The 13,912-nt window shown below is 42.0% G+C and overlaps 3 protein-coding genes across 7 annotated transcripts in view; 2 read left to right on the top strand and 1 right to left on the bottom strand.

The window, feature by feature from the left end:
* LOC102289395 (voltage-dependent L-type calcium channel subunit beta-2) overlaps positions 1–1,740 on the top strand; it is a 66,191-nt gene extending 64,451 nt beyond the window's left edge. For both annotated transcript variants that reach the window (XM_005949998.3, XM_014330199.2), the window contains exon 13: positions 441–1,740. In XM_005949998.3, coding sequence (XP_005950060.2) covers positions 441–716 — 276 coding nt within the window. In that variant the 3' untranslated portion in view covers positions 717–1,740. The remainder of the gene's footprint in view (positions 1–440) is intronic.
* On the top strand, positions 1,739–4,607 carry LOC121812637 (histidine-rich glycoprotein-like; the record flags this gene model as incomplete). Its single annotated transcript, XM_042215363.1, has 1 exon — positions 1,739–4,607. A coding segment is annotated over one exon (744 nt), but the record flags the coding sequence as incomplete, so codon positions are not given.
* Positions 4,135–13,730, bottom strand: nsun6 (NOP2/Sun RNA methyltransferase 6). 4 transcript variants are annotated; one of them, XM_014330200.2, is made up of 13 exons: positions 13,671–13,730; positions 13,472–13,550; positions 13,266–13,365; positions 12,139–12,294; positions 11,923–12,020; positions 11,567–11,673; positions 11,228–11,381; positions 10,764–10,845; positions 10,190–10,309; positions 9,578–9,722; positions 9,351–9,496; positions 7,775–7,900; positions 4,135–7,697 (listed from the first exon to the last, which is right to left on the bottom strand). In XM_014330200.2, exons 3-13 carry the CDS (start codon positions 13,338–13,340, stop codon positions 7,518–7,520), a joined length of 1,389 nt encoding a protein of 462 aa, XP_014185686.1. In that variant the 5' UTR covers positions 13,341–13,365; positions 13,472–13,550; positions 13,671–13,730; the 3' UTR covers positions 4,135–7,517. The 4 variants fall into 4 exon arrangements, with proteins under 4 accessions (XP_014185686.1, XP_014185687.1, XP_014185690.1 ...); XM_014330201.2 differs by lacking the exon at positions 13,472–13,550; XM_014330204.2 differs by having other exon boundaries at positions 11,923–12,017; positions 13,472–13,725.
* Between the last annotated feature and the right edge of the window lie 182 nt (positions 13,731–13,912).

Raw genomic sequence — 13,912 nt, forward strand, 5'->3', positions numbered from 1 at the left:
GAGTTTTGTTCTTTTTGGCTCTGGGTTTTAATTTGTGCATATCTGAAGTCAGGTTTTGTTTATTCCTTTATAATTTCTGCCAGTTCTATTTCCGTCCCTCTCTAATCTGCTTACTTATTATTTTAGAAAATGAGGCAAACCCTCCAGTATTGTGAAAGCGGAGGTTTAATTTCATTTAAATAGCAGTCAGTATCTTTAGGGATTTACAGTTTAAGATTTTCTGCAAAATGAATACTTAATGTTATCTAGTGTCTAATCCTGTGAGTTGTTTCTAACTTGCCCCGATGGGGTTTTTTTTTTTATCGTTTTTTGTTTCCTTAAAGATCACTTTAAGTCTTTTAATGTGAAGTTCCACATCAGCGCTGGCTGGTTTTGTTGACCCTGTCATGTCTCCGTTCCATTTCCTTCAACTCTGACTGCGCCCGTTTCGCCTTTCGCAGGAAATGTTTGACATCATTCTTGATGAGAACCAGCTGGAGGACGCATGTGAGCATATGGCCGATTACCTGGAGGCCTACTGGAAAAGCACTCACCCCACCAGCTGCAGCCCCCCTGACCCAGTGCTAGCAAAGCTACCCACAGCCAGCCTGCCCTCCAGCACGGCCCCGGTCTCTGGCGTGCAGGTACAAGTGCTGAGCATACTCTGGGCCAATGGAGGCCATGGAAAAGGAGGGGATCCAGAAGTGTGGGAGGCAGGATTAGAAAGGAAGAGATGAAAGAAATCAGAGCGTTGAAGAATTACAAAATGTTGTAGTTTGCATCTACAATGTCTGCTAAAAGTCTTTACTTTTCTCATATTATGTTATTCTTAAACATATGCACTACAGGTAATGTGTAAATTAAGAATAATCTACTTTATCTAGGATAGGTACAAGGGTATGAAATACTAAGGAAGAAACTGAATTTAAAATGCTCTACAAGAACCTTCTAATGCATAAAGAGGAACTAGATCAGAGAAAACATCAAATATAAAAGGACGAACAGGAGCTGACAGCAAGAAAAGAGTTAGCAGAGACAAAACACGCTTCAAGAGATGGGAACAAAATTCATATTAACAGGTCAAAACAATGCTGTTATCACGTTCATTTGATTAATCGTGGCTGATGCTGATGATACAGGAGACCCCTGAAGTTTAACTACCACAAAACATGTAAAACTCAATAGAATAAAAACAGTTTAGAGACAGTTTGGACGTAGACAGAGAGACTTTAGTATTTAACATGAAATCATTTATTTTACTTTTAATAGTTCCTTTTCTAATGTAGTTCCTTTTCAGCTCAGCTCTAAACCATTGTTTTTGTTTAATATATTTTATAACAACCCTCACCGTTATGGGCAGTTTCAGTCATCTGTAAATGCTGCATAATCCCCTTATCTGCCCTTTCTCTATCCACTGCCATCACAATGTAAGACTGAGAGCGAAGAAAACGCTGATATTGATGAGGAGCAGGAGTGAGCTTGTATTTGCTAGTGTGGTAAGTGCAGCGAGGTCAAGTGATGAAAGCTGAAGCCGAGGAGCACGCCTTGCTTTTTTTGAGTTCTTACTCCTGGGTCAGAGTCGGCCGTGAATGGATTTGACGAGAAAGCGTGTGTGTTCAAGTGTGACATCTTCTTCTTTGTAGTTCTGTGTGAATTTTGGTGAAACAACTGGGGTGATGTGATTTTTAGTTTGCGTGTGCTTGCTGTGATGTTTTCTGGTTTTGTATGTGTCATCGTACTGACTGATGTGTGTCGCTAATCTCAGGGAAACAGTACAGAGCAGAAGGGAGATAAAGTGGAGGGGAAAGGCTCCAGAGAGGATTACCAGCACCACCATCACCGTCACCACCATCATCACCACCACCAGAGCCTGGACCAGGGCGATGCTGACGCAGAGGGGGAGGAGGAGGGCAACGAGGAGGAGAGGCCTCTTAGGACAGAGTCATCCAGGAGATCCCAGCACGTCCACCACCGGTCATCTTCTACCAGGACTGAACATCACAACCACCATCACCACCACCACCATCACAGCAGTAAAGCCAAGGGCCTCTCCCGGCAAGAGACTTTGGACTCTGAGACCCCCGAGAGCAGGGAGAGCCGAGAAAGTCGAGAGAGCAAGGACTCGGCTTGTACTGAGCCGCGCACTCAGCGTCTTCAGCAGGAAGAGGAGGACGATGAGGATCAAGGGGAGGGGCATCCCCAGCAGCAACAGCATTACGAGCCACTGCCCCACCGGGACCACAACCACCATCACCACCACCACCATCACCGCAGCGGGGCAGACGAGGCCGGTCACAGCACGGGACACCAGCGCTCCAAAGAGCGCGAACAGGACCACAATGAGCGGAACAAGCAGCGCTCTCACCACCACCACCGGCCAGCACGCGACCACCACCATCACTACTACGACCGGGACAGAGAGAGGGACAGAGAAGGGGAGGTAGCTCCAAAAAAGAGGGGTGAGGCAGGGGAATGGGCCAGAGACACATACATCCACCAGTGACAGACCAGAACCCCTCCCAAGGCCCTCCTGGACTCTGTTCTGTCCTCCCATCGTGCTGCTATACCCTGAAAAACCACAGCATCCTATTTATGTACACTTCTTTGTAAATGCTGTTGCATCTTTTTCAATGGCAGGATTTTGATTACATAGATACAAATATAAATATATGAATATATGTATGTGTGTATCTATGCATAGACGTTGTTTATGTGTGGATATGCATGAATATTCTCAAATATGCATATTTTAAACCTGTGTTTGATAAAGCATGACACAAAAGCAGAATTTTTTCTGTACTGAGCTGTGCTTTCTGTGATTAGCATTATAATTTTTATTGTTTCTAATATTATTATTATTATTATTAAGTTGTATTGCTTGCTACCACTTGAATAATTTGTTCCTTCAGACTACTGCGAGGGTTGACCAGCCATCATACTTTGATGTTGTAGTTGCAGAATAGTTTGACACTTTGGGAAATAACACTTGCCTACATAGTTGCCAGTTTATTATGTACACCTAATGAGCGTAGGGCAGCACGGTGGCACAGTGGTTAGAACTGTTGCCGCACAGCAAGAAGGTCCTGAGCTCAGGCCAGGGTCTTTCTGTGTGGAGTTTGCATGTTCTCCCCGTGTTTGCGTGGATTTCCTCCAGGTACTCCAGCTTCCTCCCACAGTCCAAAGACATGCAGTTTGTGGGGATAGGTTAACTGATTAATCCAAATTACCCATAAGTGTGAATGTGCGCGCGAATGGTTGTCTGTCTCTCTGTGTTAGCCATAACACTTCCCATAATTACATTGAAAACTATAGAAACTACTCATTCTCTAAGTAGTCTGCTTGTACACCTCTGGACTGCTTTCAGAGATGCTCCTGTTTTTAGGTCACTTGAGACCTTGCACATTTGTGCTGATTTAACCACATACCTCAAAAGAGCTTCTGTTTTAAACAGATCAGCTTTAAGGTTTATCATGATTGTAACTCATCGTGATAATTAGCTTTCAGGCTACAACCAAGCAACCAAACAGAGTCCAACCCCAGTGACAGTGCTTTAGGTCAGGACCATGCTCGTTTTTGTCTTCATATTTTCAAGATTCACATAGTTGTCAGTTTATCCACCAGGACCAGACTGTTTTACGAATGTTCTGAGGCACGCATTTGTGGGGAGAGGACCTGAATGGTGGCCTGTACCATCTATAAATGTCCTACTACAAATAGTCTGAAAACACTTAAAATAGCAGCAGTTCTTGAAGTGATCAAGGGGTCCACAAGGAGACAACTGTGATTGGTAGACTGGACAAAACAGCAAACACAAATCCCTTTTGGGGTTGTGTCAAGAAGAAAATCCAGTGTAAAAACTCCACCAAACCTACCCACTGTGAGTAAGGGATCAGCCAAGCGTAGCATCTCTAAGAAGCTTAACAGCTTTCAGTACTTTAGTAAGTATAAATCACAGATTTGAGAATAATCATAAAGTTGAATCAATGACTGTTTGATTTAAAAAATAACTGAATACTGTACTCTTCATAAATGCAGCACTGTTATATCAGACTGCATTGATTTTTAGCAGGTGAAAAACTTGATACCACTCTCATATCTGTAGGAATGTAGAGCCAACAGCAGGTTAGCTTAGCACAAATAAACAGGAGGAAAGAGCTCATGTGAACAGTTTCTCTGAAGGTAAAAACCACCTACCAGCACCTCTAAAAGCTCAACAATTACCATTTTGTGTTGGTGAAATCTGTACAAACCTACAAATAACAGGTTGTGGCATTACTGGGGGAGGGGGATTCGTATATGAGAGTGGTATCGCTCTAACTCTAACAGCGTATTTCCCAAAGTGTCAAACTGCTCGTTTTATGTTCATCACTTACTGCTTAGTTTCTTTTTTTGATTCCACGGGTTTTAGATGTTACGTTTTAACATATTCATGCCTTCTTGCAGGCGCACCTTAGTCTTGCCTTACAAGACAGACAAAGAGTTCTCCAGTAACTTCCTCTCAACACATGCAGTACTGTTCTTTGTATGGGTCCAGAAACATTTTATAACATTGGAACAGGCTTTTTCACATTGGTTTCAAGTGAAAGGGATTTGATATAACATTCCCACCAAATCGTAGGTCCTGATGATTCATCTTGGATTAATCCTGACCCCTTTTCTAATGAATTCCATTTAAGTCCTACTTTGATTTCTTAGTACAAACAATGCTAATTTTAGGATATGTTGTTCAGTGTGGGTATTTCTGAAATTCCAAAGAAACAAAAATAATTCCAAGTGTTTACCAGATAAATATTGCCTTTAAGTTTTTGCCCTCTTTTCACTCTTCTGATTAAAATACAGGATCTGGTTAATGGATTTGGGGATATTTTACCTGCTCTATATGCCTGAGTCAACAACATCATCAAAACCTGAATAGACTTTAGTTGATCTTTGAGTCCGTGCACTCTGGCCCTCTGTTTACACACCATCTCCTCACCTTTTTTTTAAAATGTTTTTTTTTGCCTGATAATTGTAATTATAAAAACTCGTCCATTTCTATGCTACATTGGTAGCACTACAGATTTTATAACAGTGTACATGTGTACATATTGCATAAATACGAAGAATAAAGTTGGAAACAAACGACTGACGCAGTGGGAGACCGTTTTGATGTTTGTGTCAGCAGAAGACCCAGACAGAGGAGGGAAACGGTGCGTCTATAAATAGTCATCTGAAACTCCACTGAAAAATTGAGGTAGACTCACCGGCCTGCCTCCCGAGTCGTCATGACAACCCCGACATGAATGACAATGCTGAGGGGATGATTCTAATATAGGAAGCTGCCTCCACACACACTCACAGCTGCCTTCATAACAGACAAACTCGGAGATGAGGCATATTTGATCTTGAATTTTAATGTGAAATCGGGGAAAAACAAATCTTCAGTGGTGCAGCCAGTCCGCACTCACATGCAGCTTAGATGCAGGGAGGTGAAGTGCAGCGCAGACAGATGTGTGCGTGGACTGATAAGAGTCTGATGTTATTCCCAGGAAAGGGGATTGAGCTGAGGTCATAGTGAAGGTCCTCAAAATACTGCGTGTCAGAAGAACGGGACAGATGTCGGTGCACTGCTGGCACGGATCTATAAATTGCACACAGGCTGCGGATTTATTGGACATCCATTTTAAATTTGCACTGAATAAATTAGTTCCTATATTTGGCAACCATAAGCACGTATGAACATGTAGCAATATGTAACACACTATAATGTGTGTGAGCAGATATGAAGTGGAAGTGGAGAATCAATTATTTTACCAAGCCTTTCATTATGGGAACATCAGAAAGCTTTGAAAAATTGAAGATCATAAGATCACACAGAGAAATAAGATGCCATTGAATGTCGATTTTCATCGCACCAAATATCTAGACCCCAAATATTCTAATGAATATGAAAAAGTGCCAGATGTTTCTGTAACATTTTAAGCCTTTTCTGTCTAACAAACCATTTTAATTAGTAATTTAAGCACAAAAGGCACCTAACTGAAGAGAAGAGCCAGTGTTGTACAACATACAACAGAGAAAAGAAGCAACTAAATTGCATATTTAGGCAAAAACAATCGATGGCTGTCAAGAAGCCAATGATTAGGAAAGCAAACAGGGAGAACATTTAATTTGAGGTATGCCAAGTTATGCAAGAACTTAGCTTAAAATCAGTGGTAACAGGTCTGATTGAGCAATGCATCCAAATTATTACCAATGCAATAAAAAAAATACCTGGATAAAAGACACAATGGAACACTATCAGTCATGGCCCAGACCTCAACATCAATGAAGCAGTTTGGGATGATCTTACAGAGAATGAAACACAAGCAGCAAACATCCAAAGCAGAGCTCTGAAGCCCAGAAAATTATTCCTGAAGACTACTTGAGGAAATTACAGGAAAGCTTGCCTAAGAAAACTCAGACTGTGTTGAAGAATGGTACTAACAAATATTGACTATCAAGCTCTTTAGCAGTTTTTTGTCCTGTATAGTAATATTCTATGCGCCTGTTTTTCTAGCAAAATATAAAGAAATGAGGGGTGGCGGTATTTTTTCAAATGTCAGTGCGTGACGTTTGTCTGGGATGTGTTGACTAAATGTTCAAATATAAGACGATTTGTGTTTTGCTTGCATAAAAAGGAATAAATAACAAAAGAGAAAAAGGAAAAAAAATTAGCTAAAATTCTTTTTAATCTCTGCTAAATACAATTAGTTAAAAGGAATTTAGACAACAATTGACAAATGGTTTGAGATCATATGCAAAGGTCTTCTAGGAGTAAACCCTACCATCATGAAAAAACCTCTGGACTATTTTGGCATTTTGTTTTTAAGGAATTATCTAAATTAACTCTTATTTTATTAGTAAAAAACAAATTAAAAAAAGGTCTAAATATCCTGGAAGTCATCATTTTAATAACATCTCTTTTTCATCTCACATCTTTACTCTTAACCACTTCCAAAAACAGAAACAGCCTCCCTTTAAATGTGCTCTTATTCTGAAAAACTGAGCAACATTTCCTTCTGATGAATGCAGAGACTGAGCCAAACACAAGCGTCTCCTCTTTCCTGCAGGCTCCAGAAGTCCTAATTAAATGTCCCAGTCGTCTCCAGCGCTGCAAAGACACTAAATTGTTAATTCCTCTCATGGCCTCTTTCTACACCTACTTCCTGATCCATTCTCCAGCGAATCCGTCACCATGGCAGCTGTGTCGTCACTGTTGTTATAGCAACCGCAGCGCTGCTCCTGCTGCATTTGCCGTTACTCATCCAGACTCCGTCGCCACGTGCCCCCCAACCACCACCCTCTTCCATCCAACCCTCCCCTGGTGTTTATAAAGCTTATCCCTATATGGCCCACGGTTTTAGAGAGCAGCTGTTAAGAGGCAGATGCTGTAAACAGCGCAGGGAGCTCTTTGTCAACACTGGCCCGTCAAAGCACACAGAGTGTCGTAATATAAACACTATTGTTCCCGTTTTGCTGTCTCATATGAGCCCCGTGCGAGAGCGCGAGCCCTCGGGTTAGTTTTTCAGGAACTTAGCGATAAAGAAGCCGATAGTGTCGCTGTCGGCTCTGCAGGGGAGCGGGGCTGTAATTTCCGTCTGCTCCCAGCTCAGCTCGGGACTGAACCTCTGGAGGAGGCGCAGCTGCTCAGGTGGAAGGCCGGCTCCAGGCATGCCTTCAGCACCGATGTGGGGCTCCTGAAAAACAAAAAAAAAAGGTTTCACTTTGTGATTTTTACATTTGCAGTCACGTCCATGTGGCTCAAGTGCTTTACCTGTGGCACAAGTGAGAGGCAGGGGAAGGTGTCAAGGGCCCAAGCTACCTGCTCCTCATTCTCTGCTAGAGTCACTGTGCAGGTGCTGTACACCAAAACACCACCTTTCTTCAGCAGCCGCACCGCCTGCAGAGACACAGATAGCTACGTATTCATGTACTCGCTTTATAGTCGGTGTAATCGTGGTTTTATTAACTTTTTAGTGAGTTTTAGAAGCACTGGACCAAAACTATTTGGTTTCAGTTCATTTTTTGCTGCTCTTTTTTAGCGGTAACCTCCAGGGTTTAAAATTAAGTACCAAATAAATTACAGATCCTCTTGTGGCCACTTGAGGCTAGCTCCAAAACTGTGGAAATTCCCACAGACTGTCGTGTTTAAAAGGCCCAAATTTAAAGTTATTAAAGATTCATCTTCACAGCTTTTTAACATTTGCTTCCAAAAGTATTGCCTGTTATGGTCACTGAAGGGAAAACACACCAGATCTATTATCTCTAATTCTCATCATTTATCACATTCTGGGTGTGCATTCAGTTCAAAAGACTGCCTTTCTTGGTGTAGTGGTGCATTAGTGAATTGGCAGCTTGCACATGTGGAAAGGCCACATCAGTGGTGAAAGATATATGCAGGTATTTTGCTCCAAACGGTCTTTTTCAGGGAAGGCCTTGCAAATTTCAGCAAAACATTGTTAAACTGCACACTGCATCTATTCCAACAGCACGGCTTCATAGTAGAAGATTCTCTGACTAGTGAAGTGGCCTGCACCTTTCACCAGCTATAAATACTTGGCACATGATGAAACACAAAATACGACAACGAAGATCCAGGACTGTTGAGCAGCTAGAATCCTATATCAGACGAGAATGGGGCAACATTCTTTTCCCAAAATTCCAGCAGCTGCTCTCCTCACTTCCCAGATGTTTATAGGCTGCTGCTACAAGAAGAGGGGATGCCACACAGCGGTACACACGGCCTCCTCCAACTTTTTTGAGACACGCTGCTGCCATCAAATTCAAAGTGACCTCATATTTTTCTTAAAATGCTTCATCTTCATTTTCTAAATATTTGATGTGGTTTCTGTGTTCTAATTGTAAATAAAATAGGAATAGGAAACACTGATGAAGCTCTAACGAAGCATGTCCTCTGCGCTGGTTTCCATGCAAGTGATTGTTGGGGTTTTCTCTGTGTTCTCTGTATCAGTGTTGGGTCTTTACCTTACAATATAAAGCGCATTGAGACGACTGTTATTGTGATTTGGTGCTACATAAATAAAATTGAATTCAATTGAACTTTTTTTATCGAAATCACAGAAAATGATCAGGTCTCGAAAGGTTATTCGCAGAAATTTGAAATGACAGTTTGCTTTCTCTGCGCACTTTTGAACAGACTTGTAAAACTGCACACAAGCCTGAGAAGTGAGCTTCAAACCTCACAGTGACGTTAAACAAGTAAATCTGAGCTGTGATCAAGCTGCAGTGGAATTTCTATCCAATGCTGCCACCTGCAGGTTAAAGAACGCTAGTACTGCTGTGATGTTAAGATGATAAAACGTGGTTTATGTGTGTGAAGTAAAACCTACAGCATGAAATAACTTGCGCTGCAGTGGCTGGTAGGAGCAGATCTCTTTGAGGCTCCAGGTGCTGCCCATGTTGGGTCTCTGTCCGAGGCCGCTGCAGGGAGCATCGAGCAGAACCCGGTCGAAACTCTCCGGAGGGAACGGAGGTCCTGGGAAACACAAACACTGAGCTGCTACCTATTTATTATGAACCCCGGAGATTTACATCATAGATAAACTCTGGACTGTACCTTCAGTTTCCTGTGCTGGGTCACTGCTCACAGACAGAGTGCTGTTAAAGCAGTGCGCCTTCACGCTTTGCAAATGCAACATTTGTGCATTTTGACGAATGCGGTCGATCTTATTCCGGATCCTGTCCAAGGCTACGACCTCTCCCTGTGTCGGAGAAAAAGAAAAATATTAGAAACAACTTAAAAAGGAAGGAAATTTCACAAATTACAATCCTAGACTGCTTGATTTTATCTCAGGAGACGTTTTAGTTAAATCAAGTAAATGCTAACAAGGACACAATCTGATCATTAATTTTATTACACAAAGATGAACGTGTTGTTGTCCGCCCTCTCCTCCAGGCTGGACACAGACCAGCCCCCCAGTGGGGTGGTGGTGGGCCCCTTTGGTGGGGTACGGATGCTGACCTTAAATGTACTTAAATTCCACTTGGATCATTTTCTATGTTAACAGTTAATGTAAAGTGTTGCTTGAGACCTAGATCTAAATCACTGGTGTCAAATTCATTCTAGTTCATGGGCAACATACCATCCACATGGACCAGTCAAATCACTGCATTAAAAAAAACAAAAATACTCTGAATATTAATTATGATCGCATCTGGACACAAGAACCTGATCTCCCATGAGCGCAGCAATGTGGCAGGTCTTCCCTCCAGGCGCAGCGCACATATCCAGGATGCGCTCCCCAGGGCGAGGTCCGAGCACGTGTCCCACAACCACAGACGGGAGGTTCTGCGCAACATGGATTCGCTTCAGTATGGGCAGTGATGTGGACATAACATGTATACAATACAGTTCCTGGTTGATTCAGACTGAAACCTCACTGCTGCTCTTTTTAAAATGGACCTAATACGTTATTCTACATTGTCTGTCATTCTGTAGGAATGTTTTAGGCAGTTTTTTAAATTCTTGGATCAGTATGATGTCATAAAGAGCGGATATCCTATCAGACTCCTGATCCACCTGCTGCTCAAACCATCTGTTTGCAAGGTGCAGCTGTTCCAGAACAATACAGGACAGTTTATCTGAGCCATAGGATAAATTGAGGGGCTACAACAAAGCCAGTTATAACAGAAAATACGGATTATTTTGGAAATCAGAATTATAGGTCCACTTTAATAAAGGTCCAATGCGGTTCTAGTTTATTACACCGACTTTAGCTCACTGCGGCTCTAATAAAAAATACCTGCAGGAACGCTAGGCTAGGTAAGACACCATCAAAGGACGGACTTCTGTAAAGCGGCTCCACCATTCGGATACCGATACCTCTGAAAGGAAAAAAGACGACAACTAATCAGCTAACACGTTTCTAAGATGAAGAGTAAATTTAAAGTTTCTATCCACATTGTCCAAGGTGCTTTTAAAAAAGAGCAAGGGATTTTCAACATAGCATTTCAAAACATACAAGAGTTCTTTAGAGACCATAAATTATTTCCAAACAGCACAAATTCTATTCAAAGCAAAAAATAAAGAACTGCCAGGTAATATTCAGAGTATGTTTATTTTGAAAGAAGGAAGTTATAATTTAGGGGTTTTTCTAACTTCAAAACAGGGAAGGTCCGTACTAGAAAAAGCTTTTGTGTTTCTGCTCATGGAGTGAAACTGTGGAACGGTCTGAATATGGAATTAAAAAAGACAGTGTTTACTTACCTGGCAGGCTCATCTGTGCAGAAGATAGTGGAGCGGTCCATTTCGGCTACTCCATTACCCACAAATACCTTCTTCCCCCGGAAGCTGGTGGCTCCTCGGGTGCACTTGCCCTCCAGGTCAGAGAAGACGGACACCAAATCCCCCGCCTTCATGTCTAACAAGAAAACAAAACAGCACACGGTTCGGTTTAAGGAAGATAATCAACACTTGGAACAAATGAAGATACTTTGGCAAAAAGTAAAACGTGCTTCCAAATCACAGAGCAGGTGAAGAAAACAAAGACACCACTGCTCTAAGAATTCACAGCCTCACTTCACTTCTACTGTTTTTAAGTCTTACATTTGGGGCTGCCGAGGATCCCCGGGGCAAAGACGTGAGCGCCTCTCAGTACGGCGCCGCCACACTGAGCGCCCACCACCACCTCTGAGCCGAGCTGCTTCACAGGTCTGAGAGTACAGGACAAAGAACGATCACACGGTTACAGAGGATACACGCACAAAAATGCCGTTCTTCTCTTTGACTGACAGTTTGATGGCAGCTATCTGAGGGTGTGTTTGTTGTTCCTTTGTTATCAGAAATATTTCCTGTGTTGTTGCTGTTCCACTTGGATGTTGGAAAACCTCAGAGGCCCAAGTGGTGCTGAGTGCGACCTCTACAGAGCAGATTAAGAGTTATCTGAAGCATTCCTCGCATACCTCGGACCTTCAACAGGAAGGATCAGCACATCTGCAATTCGTGGGTGTGGCAGAATCTGCACAGAGACTTCCTCTGCTGACGAGCTGCACATCAGCTGCTAGAAAAACAATGACAAACTAAATAAGCATGACTCCAACACACTGCAACCAAATACCGAAGCCCATTGTGTGGGTTTTCTTACGCCCTCTACATTCTGTTACCAGACAGAGACCCACCTTCCTCAGCTCTTCTGCCAGCTGCTGCCTGATCTCCTCAAGGGGGGCGAGATGGGTGCTGGCTCGTACGCAGGTGTATGAAGGTGGGTGAGACAGACATGAGAGCAGCTTGTTGAAACGATGCTCTGCCTCCTGATGACCCACCGCCGTTAAAACCTAATAAAATAGAAGGGTTAGGTAATAAAAAGCATACAGTGTGCCTTTATGTTGATGAAGTAACACAAAAGAACTGTTTGTAAATGGTAAACAGACTGGTACTTATAAAGTGCTTTTCTGCAAAATACAGACTAAGAGCATAGACAAAAATCTAATGACAGGGTCACCTGATCCAACCCTAACTACCTCTATACTTTAACTATATTAAAAGCACAGAGGGTGTCTATTCCCTGAACCCAAACTGGAAGCAGGTTCCACAGGAAGGGGGCCTGATGGCTGAAGGTTCTGCCTCCCATTCTACTTTTAGAAACCCCAAGTAAGCCCGCAGTCTGAGAATGAAGAGCTCCATTAGGATAATAAGTTACTATGAGGTCTTTAAGAGATGACGGTACCTGATTGTTAAAGGCTTTGTATGTGAGGAAAAGGACTTTAAATTCATTTTCTGGATTTAACAGGGAGCCAATGAAGAGATGCCAACATAGGAGTAATATGATGCTTCTTTGTTGTGCCAGGAGGCTTTTAGGGAGCTTTCAGATCAACCCAGTAACAATGAATTACAATAGTCCAGCCTAGAAGTAATGAATAAATTAACTACTTTTTCAGAATCAGTATCCAGAATGTTTCCTGAGCTCTTTCAATGTCTGACTGCATACAACAGAAATGTAATATGAATGATTTGTAAAAAACAAATGAACGAGAGAACCCATCAGTGTTTAAGGGAGCAGGACTTATGTTAAAGATTACTTAATATTTCTTGTTAGAAAGTCACATGTAACCGTTTTGTAACTCTCAAAGGGTTTTCGTGACTGTTATGCGGAGAGAGATTTGCAGAAAATATACTGTAACAGCTAAATGAAAGCACACGCCGATAAATGACGACTTGTAGCATCCTAACTACTCCCTCAGTGAGTTATCTTTTCATTTGAAAGGGAAGACAGCGATTCCAAGAAGTGCATGTGAAGTCTTCTTACCTCCTTGTTTAAGAAGACACTCTTAAGATATTCAGTCACTTCAGGCTTCAGGGAAATTCGTGGGAAAATCGACATTTCCTCTGTTTAACAAGGCTTCAGACTGTGGAAAGGAAAGCAGGAAAGCAACACGTGTCAGATGGACATCTTAATTATCACCGCCACTGGATTAATGTGGAAACCTAAAGAGGCCAACAATTCAGCGATACCTGTTGTACAGACCAAAATGTTATCGCTAGACCAGGCAATTTCTCCAAGTATATGAAAGATCGTATCACTTAAACGACTCTGTAACATTCAACAAGTCCGCTTCTTAAAATTTATTTAATACATTGACTGTTAAATTCTCTTTCCGCTCCAGGTCTGATTTCATTGTAAATGTGCTTTTAATTGTATTTCGTTGCTCACTTCTGTGCAGCGTGGAGTCCACCGGATTGTTTTGGCATTCTACTTGCAAGTACTTCCGCATACATCATAGGCCACGTGACACAAATTGTCTTTCTTTTTAATTTTTTTTTATTGATTTTTCTCTTTAATTAAACAGAATAGATATATTAAAAAAATCTAAATAAATTCTAAATAAAAAGAAACAAAAAATTGTGCGAAGAATATGCTCAAGAATAAATCCACCAAAAAGAAAACAGCATTTT

The sequence above is a fragment of the Haplochromis burtoni genome, unplaced genomic scaffold (genome assembly GCF_018398535.1).
Source record: "Haplochromis burtoni strain Fernald_Lab_line unplaced genomic scaffold, NCSU_Asbu1 Contig_705, whole genome shotgun sequence".
Classification (NCBI taxonomy): domain Eukaryota; kingdom Metazoa; phylum Chordata; class Actinopteri; order Cichliformes; family Cichlidae; genus Haplochromis; species Haplochromis burtoni.

What these genes read in the sequence shown, in the direction of transcription:
- nsun6 (XM_014330201.2), bottom strand. Translation starts at nt 13,340, where the DNA reads ATGTCGATTTTCCCACGAATTTCCCTGAAGCCTGAAGTGACTGAATAT. An exon ending in GTGTCTTCTTAAACAAGGAG is followed by an intron (nt 12,295 to 13,265) that starts GTAAGAAGACTT and finishes CTATTTTATTAG; the next exon opens with GTTTTAACGGCGGTGGGTCA. An exon ending in TGGCAGAAGAGCTGAGGAAG is followed by an intron (nt 12,021 to 12,138) that starts GTGGGTCTCTGT and finishes TTGTTTTTCTAG; the next exon opens with CAGCTGATGTGCAGCTCGTC.